General features: G+C 39.7%; 1 protein-coding gene across 2 annotated transcripts in view; it reads right to left on the bottom strand.

Annotated features, from left to right (window-relative positions):
- Positions 1 to 1,322: 1,322 nt before the first annotated feature.
- The window catches only part of LOC144632632 (uncharacterized), a 9,630-nt gene continuing 975 nt past the window's right edge, over positions 1,323 to 9,977 (bottom strand). The window contains exons 3-7 of one of the 2 annotated variants that reach the window (XM_078491314.1): positions 5,574 to 5,674; positions 5,415 to 5,460; positions 3,880 to 3,977; positions 3,034 to 3,157; positions 1,323 to 1,555 (exon numbers count right to left, since the gene is read on the bottom strand). In XM_078491314.1, coding sequence (XP_078347440.1) covers positions 1,357 to 1,555; positions 3,034 to 3,157; positions 3,880 to 3,977; positions 5,415 to 5,460; positions 5,574 to 5,674 — 568 coding nt within the window. In that variant the 3' untranslated portion in view covers positions 1,323 to 1,356. The remainder of the gene's footprint in view (positions 1,556 to 3,033; positions 3,158 to 3,879; positions 3,978 to 5,414; positions 5,461 to 5,573; positions 5,675 to 9,977) is intronic. The other variant, XM_078491315.1, reaches the window with a different exon arrangement.

Here is a 9,977-nt window from a genome sequence, read left to right as displayed (position 1 = left end):
ATATCATGGAATATGGGGTAGTTGTGGCAAGGGAAGTCTAGTGATAGTAAAGGTGGAAGGATCTTGTTTTCTGGCCTTATTCCTCACCAATGGAGGTGGAACTAAGTCAAGAAATTCAATATCTACTTCAAAATCTACATGTCCAGTTTACAGATATTGTAGACAACTTTTACTACTAATTGATGTACAAGTTGGTGGGTAGCATTAAAAACAACTAATTCATTTTAATAAATATATTAATTTAAATTGATAGTTTGTTCGTTAGTAAGGTGCATGCAGCCAGATTGACATACAGTAACACTCAGAATAGCATAGCACTCAGAAACTTACAGTGTGTATGCAGTAATAATCTACCAGTGAATAATAAACTACCAATGAGAGATTCCTGGATCTACACTGAGTGGTTCCAGAAAATTTCCAAACTCACCCATAGAAGGAATTGGAAATTCCTGGGGGTGGGAGGGGTATTAAAGGCCAAAAACTTTAAGGAAACATATGAAGCTTAATTGCATAGGCGTACGAGGCGGGGGGGGCGAGGGGGGCTGCAGCCCCCCCAGTGCCAAAATTTTTCGGGCAAAATGCTTGGAATTCGGGCAATAAGCCTAGAGAAAAAATAGAAAATAAGCCAAAAAGTTTAGTCGATATTACGTTCAAAACGAATTACATTAACAGGAAAAACACTTGAAATATACCGAACTTTCTGGTTCAATAGTCCAAACTTCTCATTCATCTGCTTTCGTTTCTTCTCGCAAATTGCTATAATCATGTTCAATTTTTCTCGCAAATTCTGTGTGAGCCCTCAGTTTGATTCAAATGCAATCAGCTTTTCCATAGCTTGAGCGTTTGCGCACGGTGGATTTAGTGCAAGATCTTGAAACAAAGCTGTTTTAAATGTAATGAAGCTAATGCTTTCGACTCAGATGTTTGGTTCTCAGGGCTAGCTTAAAACTGTTAACGAAATGTTTTAAAACCCATTCATCCCTTCAAATGGGGGGAAACAATGTAAATTGGCTTCCCAAAATTAATTCAATTTTTGCTGAACTAAAATGAATAAATAAAATATTTCCGAAAAAGGATTTAATGTATTGACACCTTCGGACGATGCCACGAAATTAATTGAAGAACTTGAAGCTAGCAGGCGAATTTGTACACAACTATTTCAATGCACGTTTTTTTATATATGCCATTTTTTCGGCTTTTAAACCATGCCACTTTTTCGGGCAAAAAGGTCTCCGCCCCCCAGGACCGAAGGTGCCCGTACGCCTATGCTTAATTGGAATTTCCAGAGGGGTGGAGGAGGGGGTTAGGTAAAGTCCCTTTCATGGGGGAGGTATGGATAATTTATGGACCTACACATTATAAAATGAGTGTCTTCTGATAAATAATAAGTAATGAGAACAGCAGATCAGAATAATAAGAATTTAAAGAAAGAAAATATTGGTCACCTGGCTCTGATTTCAAAGAATTCAGCCTGAGAGATGATATACTGTTTGCTGTTAAAGTTTCACTACACTCAGAGTCTCTCTTTCTCTTTCGTCTGGGTTCAGAGACACTGCTGTTTAAGTAAATAAACGCAAAGAGCAATCACCAATGAGTAACAATATCTCATTAGTTCGAGAAATATTTATTATTTGCTGCCCACTGTAAATAGGCATTCAACAGGGGGAGTATTTGGTCTGCTAAATGATCAGAAATTGAAACATTGTGCAATGTTCACAATAGTGTAGAAAATTTAACTAATTGTGTTGTTATTTATAAAAAATGAAAATCAATGCCTTAGTTTTCCTAAGTCCATTCTTCCAGAATTCATTCTCCTTATCTAAAAGTGTCAGTTTTATACAAACAACAGACAAATCTTGAGGACTGCATGTAAACTAATCTGACTTCATAACTTAGACGACATTTAATTATATGCAGTCCTCAAGGTTTGACTGTACAAGGACAATTATTATCCCTTTACATTTTAATCTCTTTTTTTCTGTGGACAGAATTATTTCTAAAGAAAATTGATTGTTAACCTGCTTCTTTAGAGAGCCCTTTAATGCAACCATTTGACAAGGTCTGCATGGAAGGTCTGTAGCCCTTCATCCTGTGACCTGAGGGCTAAGCAATGCTTAATTCTTCTAACTAAGTCAGGGGCGGATCCAGGATTAGGAGGGGTGCACCACTAAAGAACTGTGTAAATGACTTTCTTTGCAGAATATCAGCTGTATTAGAAAGACACAGGTCATATTAAGGGGGGGGGGGGTGCACCCCCTGCAACCTCCCCTTAGATTCACCCCCAGACCTCTCAACCTCAAAGAACCGGAAATCTGGAGATCGAGGTCAAAAAAACCGGGAGATTCGAGTTAAAACCAGGAGATTAATCAACTGACGGACAAAAATAACTAAAACCAGGTGCTAATTAAGAGAAAGAGTTTTTTCCTGTTTAAGCAACACAGAAATTTAATAATGTTATTTTCACGGCTTGCGTCTTCTATGAGGCCCTGCCAGGGGGAATCCCGCGTCGCTTGTCTAAATTCAAAAATGTCCTGTGTCGCTGTTTTATCGCACTTCCCATCGTCATCGGTAGTTGAATTGAAGGACAATTGCTTGTCTTTGTTGGAATTTATAGTTTTTCCAAAAGGGTTGTGGTTTATCGTGATTTTATTTTATGTGCTGTGGCTACTTTCTGGGCAATGTCGCTTGTCGGAATTTACCCTGGCAGGGCCTCTTCTATATAATATTATGGTTATCGATTGTGTGTCTAGGGAACAAACTAATGAAATACCTTTGCTGGCTATGGATTTACAATCGTCTTAGTAAGCCAAAAATGACATTATACAAGAAATTGTATCATTACAGCTTGTGACTCTGTTTTTCGTGAGATTTTTCTGTCCGTGAGACCGTGAGATTGAACTAGATTGACCGTGAGATTGAACTAAAAATCGTGAGTCTCACGACAAAATCGTGAGACTTGAGAGGTCTGCACCCCTGTAAGTGGCTTAGATAATACTTCATCGCCTCCCTTATTAGTGTTAACCATGCCTGTACCTGAGGGATTGTGACTGGAATTCCCCAGAGTGGTTTATTGCATTTCCTTGCTGCAGCTGTATTCCTCCAGAATGCGACAAGGATGATAACACAATATGCATGCCTGGTACACCAGACAGCAGCACTAAGGAGCCAAAAAACAAGTTACGCATGCCCAGTATGATAATAATAAATAAAATAAAATGGAAATTTACAGTGGCATCTTCCCCATAGCAGCACTTCTTGATCCCACTGATTCCAGATCAAATTGGAATTTGGAAGTGTTGGTTTTTCTGGAGTAAGAAAAACCGGAGATCCTTTGATTATAAATACCATGTTATGTGAAATGGGAGTGACTGTTCCACACTCTGACCGTGAAGTGGTTGAGACTTCACATCTTTTTCACACATGATATACTATGAATCACAACCCCCAATATAAAGGCTAACTGCAAAGAACGTAAGGTAATAAGGCTAACTGAAGTGTTATTTAGGCTATGTCAATAGGTGTCTCACTACATGAACTGAGCGTAGAATAGTCAGTTCCAATGTGTAAACAGTTTAAATAAATAAAATGAATACATGGGAATTTGCAGTGGCACTTCCACAGGATGGCTCTTCGTCCACTGTTCCCGATTGAATTGGAATTGAGCAGTGTTGATTTTTGTAGAGGGAGAAAAAAGGGATCCCAGAGAAAAACCCTGGAAGCAAGGATGTGAACCAAAGACAAACTCAACCCACATATGACGCCGGGTCCGGGAATCGAACCCGGGCCACACTGGTGGGAGGCGAGTGCTCTCACCACTGCGCCATCCCCACTCCCCCACAAGAAAGCGAGAAACTGACTGATATCTGTATTCTTTTTTACCTTGATCTTCTGGTGAGTCAGGCCCATCTGAATCTGGTGGCGTCAGAGGAAAGTTTCTGCTTCTGTGTTGTCCTCCCAAATTAGGAATGTCTATAGGACTGTGTACAATTTACAAAATTATCTAAATCATTACAATTTGCATGAATGTTGTAATTTCCAGTTTAACCCTACACTTTATTACAGCAGTTCTAGATCTGTAATTACAACCTCAGATAGTAACAAGTGCACAAGACTGCTAAAAAATACACCAGTCTGGCTTTCTTACCTGAACACCCCTAGTGAGACAAAAATCTTAAATGTACACCCCTTAGCAAGATGACAAGCATCTCTGTCCCTTTCAGATGGGAGTCCCCCTCCCCCCCCTGGGGACACCCCTAGTGAGACAAAAATCTTAAATGTACACCCCTTAGCAAGATGACAAGTATCCCTTTCCCTTTCAGATGGGAGTCCCCCTCTCCCCCCACCCCCCTGGGGACACCCCTAGTGAGACCAAAATCTTAAATGTACACCCCTTAGCAAGATGACAAGCATCACTGTCCCTTTCAGATGGGAGTCCCCCTCCCCCCCCCCTGGGGACACCCCTAGTGAGACAAAAATCTTAAATGTACACCCCTTAGCAAGATGACAAGTATCCCTTTCCCTTTCAGATGGGAGTCCCCCTCTCCCCCCACCCCCCTGGGGACACCCCTAGTGAGACCAAAATCTTAAATGTACACCCCTTAGCAAGATGACAAGCATCACTGTCCCTTTCAGATGGGAGTCCCCCTCTCCCCCCCCTGGGGATGACTCCCATATGAAAGGGAAAGGGATGCTTGTCATCTTGGTATGGGGTATATGATGGGAGTCCCCCTCTCCCCCCCCCTGGGGATGACTCCCATATGAAAGGGAAAGGGATACTCGTCATCTTGGTATGGGGTGTATGTTATGGATTTTGGTCTCCTCTCCCCCCCCCCAGGGATGACTCCCCCCTGGGTATGGGGTGTATGTTATGGATTTTGGTCTTACTTTAGGGTGTTCAGGACATAAAGCCAATATTTTTTGGCCATCAAGGTCTCCTTTTAGGGTTGCACTAAGTGAAATAAAAAAAAAAAACATCACTACTGTCTGTGTTACAAAATGGTATCTCTCAGGGGTCTTAAAACAGCTGAGCCACACCCAGATTGGTCTCCTTTAGGATCTTAATTCAAATGTTCCGATGAGCATCCCTGTCTCTTTCATATATGGGAATGATCCCTCCCTGAGTATTATGCCCCGGCCAAACGAACGCAACATTTCAATGCAACATATGATGGCATTGCTGGGTCATGTTGTGAATGAGCTGGCTAAACGGATGCAACATTTTGAACAAAACAAAACAACATAGCCCAACATTGTTATGCACAACATGTTGGCCACCCTGTTGCAATATGTTGCAACGTGTTGGATAGCACTTTGAAATAGGAAATCAAACTAGTGTGCATGCTCAGATGGCTCAACAATGTTGTGTGAACAACTTAAGAATTGACAAGACTTAAAAAATTTTACATAGCACTCACTGTCCAACAGATGTCCCTTGTCCATCAATAGTAAAACCGAGGCCACCTGTTGAACAAAAAAAACCTGACTCCTTCAAATACTAAATGGTAGGAGGTGCAAAGATTCAGCAAGTAATCAACAAATTCAAAGCTGGCTCCACAAGTTAATTGATACCATACCATTGTATTGTGGTCCTAAACTCATCGACAAGAAGTGGTCATTGTTAGCTATGGCATCTGCTGCAAATCCAAAATTGAGCTGTCCTGTGCCATCAATGCATCTTAATAGAACAATAAAATATGGACAAAAATTAGACTGAAAACAGATATTGCAAGATATGTTATGGCCAACTTACACAGCCTACGTGACTTATGGGACCATTTACAGGTGCGTGCGTCATAAGGATGTGATAGGTTGATTGACACAATGCAATTTGTGTTGTAGCCATGGCATAAACGTGTCGCATGGGACAACCATTGGCAAAATGATACCATCTAATTTGCCCCTTTCACAACTTGACCCTTTTTCCAAAGTTTATGAAATCAAAATAAAGCTTTTTACAAAGCCAAAACCAGAACTATACAAAAAATTGGAGCAGAGGTTAGAGCAATAAAATCCCAATAAATATCTTATTAATATGGACAACTCCATATTATGGACAGTAGTTTTGGTCCCAGCCCACCTCATACATTTTCTCGTTCTCTAATCTTTATCATTCTACATAATGGACAAACCATTGAAATGGACAATTTCTGTTACTACCGCCATCACTGTCACTGTCCCTATTTACTACCACTGCCACTGATACTATCACTGTCACAGGGTTGTCAGTGGGTTTTTGAATACCAGGTTCCATCCAAAAAGTAGGCGGCTATGAAACACTAATAATTTGATAACACACACCAGGGCTCAAAATAATTTTTGGATACTGACTGGTCATGTTGACCGGCCAAATCAATTTTTTCTCGGTCATGTCTCGTTTTTGACCGGTCAAAATATGAGTATTTACTTTGAAACAATAGCCTATTCTGCCAAAAATTTCACCTCATAAGCTAAAACACTCGTTGTAAAAGAGTATAAGGCTTAAGCTTTAATATTTTGATCGCTAAAAATGTCATTTTAATATGTTCGCTTTTTGAATTTCCATTTCTTCTGCGTTCTACTCCACATAAAATAAAATGCACAGTAGCCGTAATGTTATGTTACTCTGCATAGTTTTACATTAGTAAACGACTTACGGGTGGAGGCGATCTTGGTTGTAAGCACTTTACTGGTCTTTACTACCAAACACTAAATAGTAATAGGACATATGCCCATGCTACAAGTGAAATAACTTTGCCTTTGCTCGGACTCGTTGTTTATTGAGCTTCCTATAAGATGCCCTCTTTTAAAAGTTCTCTTTCTTCAAGACTGCCAAGAGATTAACGAGAAAGCCGTGTACATGACCGGTCAAAATGACCGCCGAACCAAAATTTTGTCCGGTCAAATCGTCATTTTGGCCGGACATTGTCCGTTGACCGGCCGTTATTTTGAGCCCTTCACACTCAGAACTGACCAACTGTCAGTCACTGTCACTTCACTATCACTGCCCCTTTTGCCACTGTTACATCACTGTTTCGTCACTGTCACTGTTATGTCACTGTCACTTCACTGTCACTGTCAGTCACTGTCACTTTACTATCACTGTTACGTCACTTTCACTTCACTGTTACGTCACTGTCAATCCACTGTCACTGTCCCTTCACTGTCACTTCACTTTACTGTTACGTCACTGTCACTTCACTGTCACTGTCACTTCACAGTCAATGTTACATCACTGTCACTTCACTGTCACTGTCAATTCATTCACTGTCACTGTCACTGTCAGTCACTGTCAGTCACTGTCAATTCACTGTCACTATTATGTCACTGTCACTTCACTGTCACTGTTAGTCACTGTCACTTCACTGTCACTGGCATTGTAACTTCACAATCAGTGTCACTATCAGTAGCACTGTCACTGGGCTGTCACGTCACTGTCACTGTCACTTTGCTACTGTCACTTTACTATCACTACTACTGTCACTTTATTATTATTGTCACTGTCCCTTCACTGTCATTGTCACTTCAAAGTCACTGTCACCCAGTGTCACTTCATGAGAAGTGTGGGCCCTTAGAACATAAGTGAATTGAAATTTAAAAGTAGTACTTATTGTTTTTCGATCACAAGGTCCCTATTGGCACAGTCACTCTGCTATCACTGCTACTGCTGCCATTACTGTCACTGTAACCGTTACTGCTACTGTCACTGATACTCAGTCACTGTTACTTTATTGTCACTGTCACTTGACTGTCACTGCTATTGCTATCATTACTGTCTGCCACTGTAATGTTACTGTCACTGCTATTGCTATCATTAAAGTCACTGTAACCGTTACTGCTACTGTCACTGATACTCAGTTACTGTTACTTTATTGTCACTTTCACTTGACTGTCACTGCAAAAAAAAAAATATATATTATGGCTATCATTACTGTCCCCTGCCACTGTAATGTTACTGTCACTGCTATTGCTATCATTAAAGTCACTGTAACCGTTACTGCTACTGTCACTGATACTGTTACTGTTACTTTATTGTCACTGTCACTTGACTGTCACTGCTATTGCTATCATTACTGTCTGCCACTGTGATGTTACTGTCACTGCTGTGCAACTGCTACTCTAAATGTAATTGTTACTGCTGCTGTCACCGTCACTGTTCCTATAAGGTTAATGTTGTTGTTACTGTCACCATACTGTCACTGTAACTTTTCATGGCACATGTTGCGATTTCTTTCATGATAATTTTCAAGAAATTAAGGAGTACAATCAAACTAACACTCAAAACAGGCCTGAAAGATCAAATTGCAATAAAGATCGACTAGAAGACTTGAATACTACCATTTGATCAATGCCTGGGTACAATATTTACAAGTGACAACGGATTGCACAGCAATTGCACTGCATCTTCAAGGGTGCTGTCTATTTGAAACTCGACACTTGGATACAATTTGTAAAAAAGAAAAACAAAACAAACTGTGTAAACAGCTTGATACAAACATTACATGTATACTTTAATGGAATCAAAATATTTTACTTGGACTCATAAACATGCACACTCGTGCCAAGAACTCTATCTAAGTTATGAATAAATGTTCTGGAAAAAAGTCATTTTTTTTATCTCAAATACTGTCAAATTTGCTCAGACAGGATTCAAAATCCTTTGTTTGGGATCGTATCTTATAAAATTGCTTTTGATGCAAGGTCGACAAGGGTCATACTTTCTCTCTCATGTCATCTTTATAAAAGTGTAGTGTTCAATGATGTCATAATCAACAAACGTAGCTTAGCTTTGCTTGAAACAAAATGCAACCAAAACGCGTAAATATTACTCAACATATATAATGTTACAAGTTTCGCGTGATTTCACAGCGAACATGCCGAAGAAACACTTCAAAAACACTAATCTCCTTAGTAACGATTTAAAAACTCGGCCATGGATGTAATCGTACACGTTTAGGCAAGAAATATTAAAGGTAAATAAATACTCTGAATAAAATAAATGAATGTATCTAGTTTCACACACATCTTGCCGCTACGGGAGTAAAGGTCTCGTCAAGTTTTCTCAGCTGGCTCAAGGCATTTCCGACATAAACTGAGCTAAATTTGGAGTGTCACCGTCAAAGTCACGCAAACATGGCGAGAAAAAATTGAATTTGCAGATTAGAATTAAATTCCTCTTTAAATGCTACTTTTATAAGACGGTCTCGCCAAAAGAAGCGAAAATCCTTCACGGACAATGGCAAAAACAATTACTTCTTTGCATAATCGTGTAAAACAATACGCTTCGGTAAACAATTTGACGGACGGCAAGGTAAAATTCACAAAGTTAATTATCCGGGTAATGACTAACTGATTTAAGTTTATGTAACACTTCCGAACGCCTTACTGCAATTATCATACACAAAACAGCAAAGGAATACACTAATTATTCAGAAATAAGGGATAAATAAGTAAAGAAAGCGTTAATTTGAGACCAGCAATAGAAAAATATCAACAGAAAAAGAACATATCGCCGGCGATTTCGGATCAAATTAAAACTCGAGAGCTTTCCCACTAAGTATTTGCACAAGGAACGAAATCATTTAATCAATTAGCCATTTTGTATTTGAAAACGTTTCAACGAGCAATAACTAGCTTTTTCCTACTTATAAAAAGCTTTACACTTTTTTGGAAGTCCTCGTGTTCGCCGAAGCTGCGATAACGCGAATCTCGACCTTCTTCACCCTTGGAAACAAGCACAGCCATACACTCGAAATACTGAACGCCGTGTGAAAAGAAAACAAAAGTTCACACGTGAATTATACGATTATTAAAAAGAACTTCGAATACACTGAAACTGCACCCTGATTTCTTTAAATGGAGCCATTGGTTGATATCGACAGAGAAAAATCTTCCAGTTTTGAACAAATAGCTTGGTTGCCTAAGGAAGTGCAAGTAGTACACAAACTGAACTAAATTTAGTCCAAAATTCTCCTGCACGAAGTTCAAACATCGCATTTTCA

This window comes from Oculina patagonica, chromosome 12 (genome assembly GCF_052425735.1).
Source record: "Oculina patagonica isolate OP01 chromosome 12, crgOcupat, whole genome shotgun sequence".
In the NCBI taxonomy this organism is placed as follows: domain Eukaryota; kingdom Metazoa; phylum Cnidaria; class Anthozoa; order Scleractinia; family Oculinidae; genus Oculina; species Oculina patagonica.
Note: the sequence above shows the minus strand (reverse complement) of the source record. Positions and strands in the feature narration are given on the sequence as shown.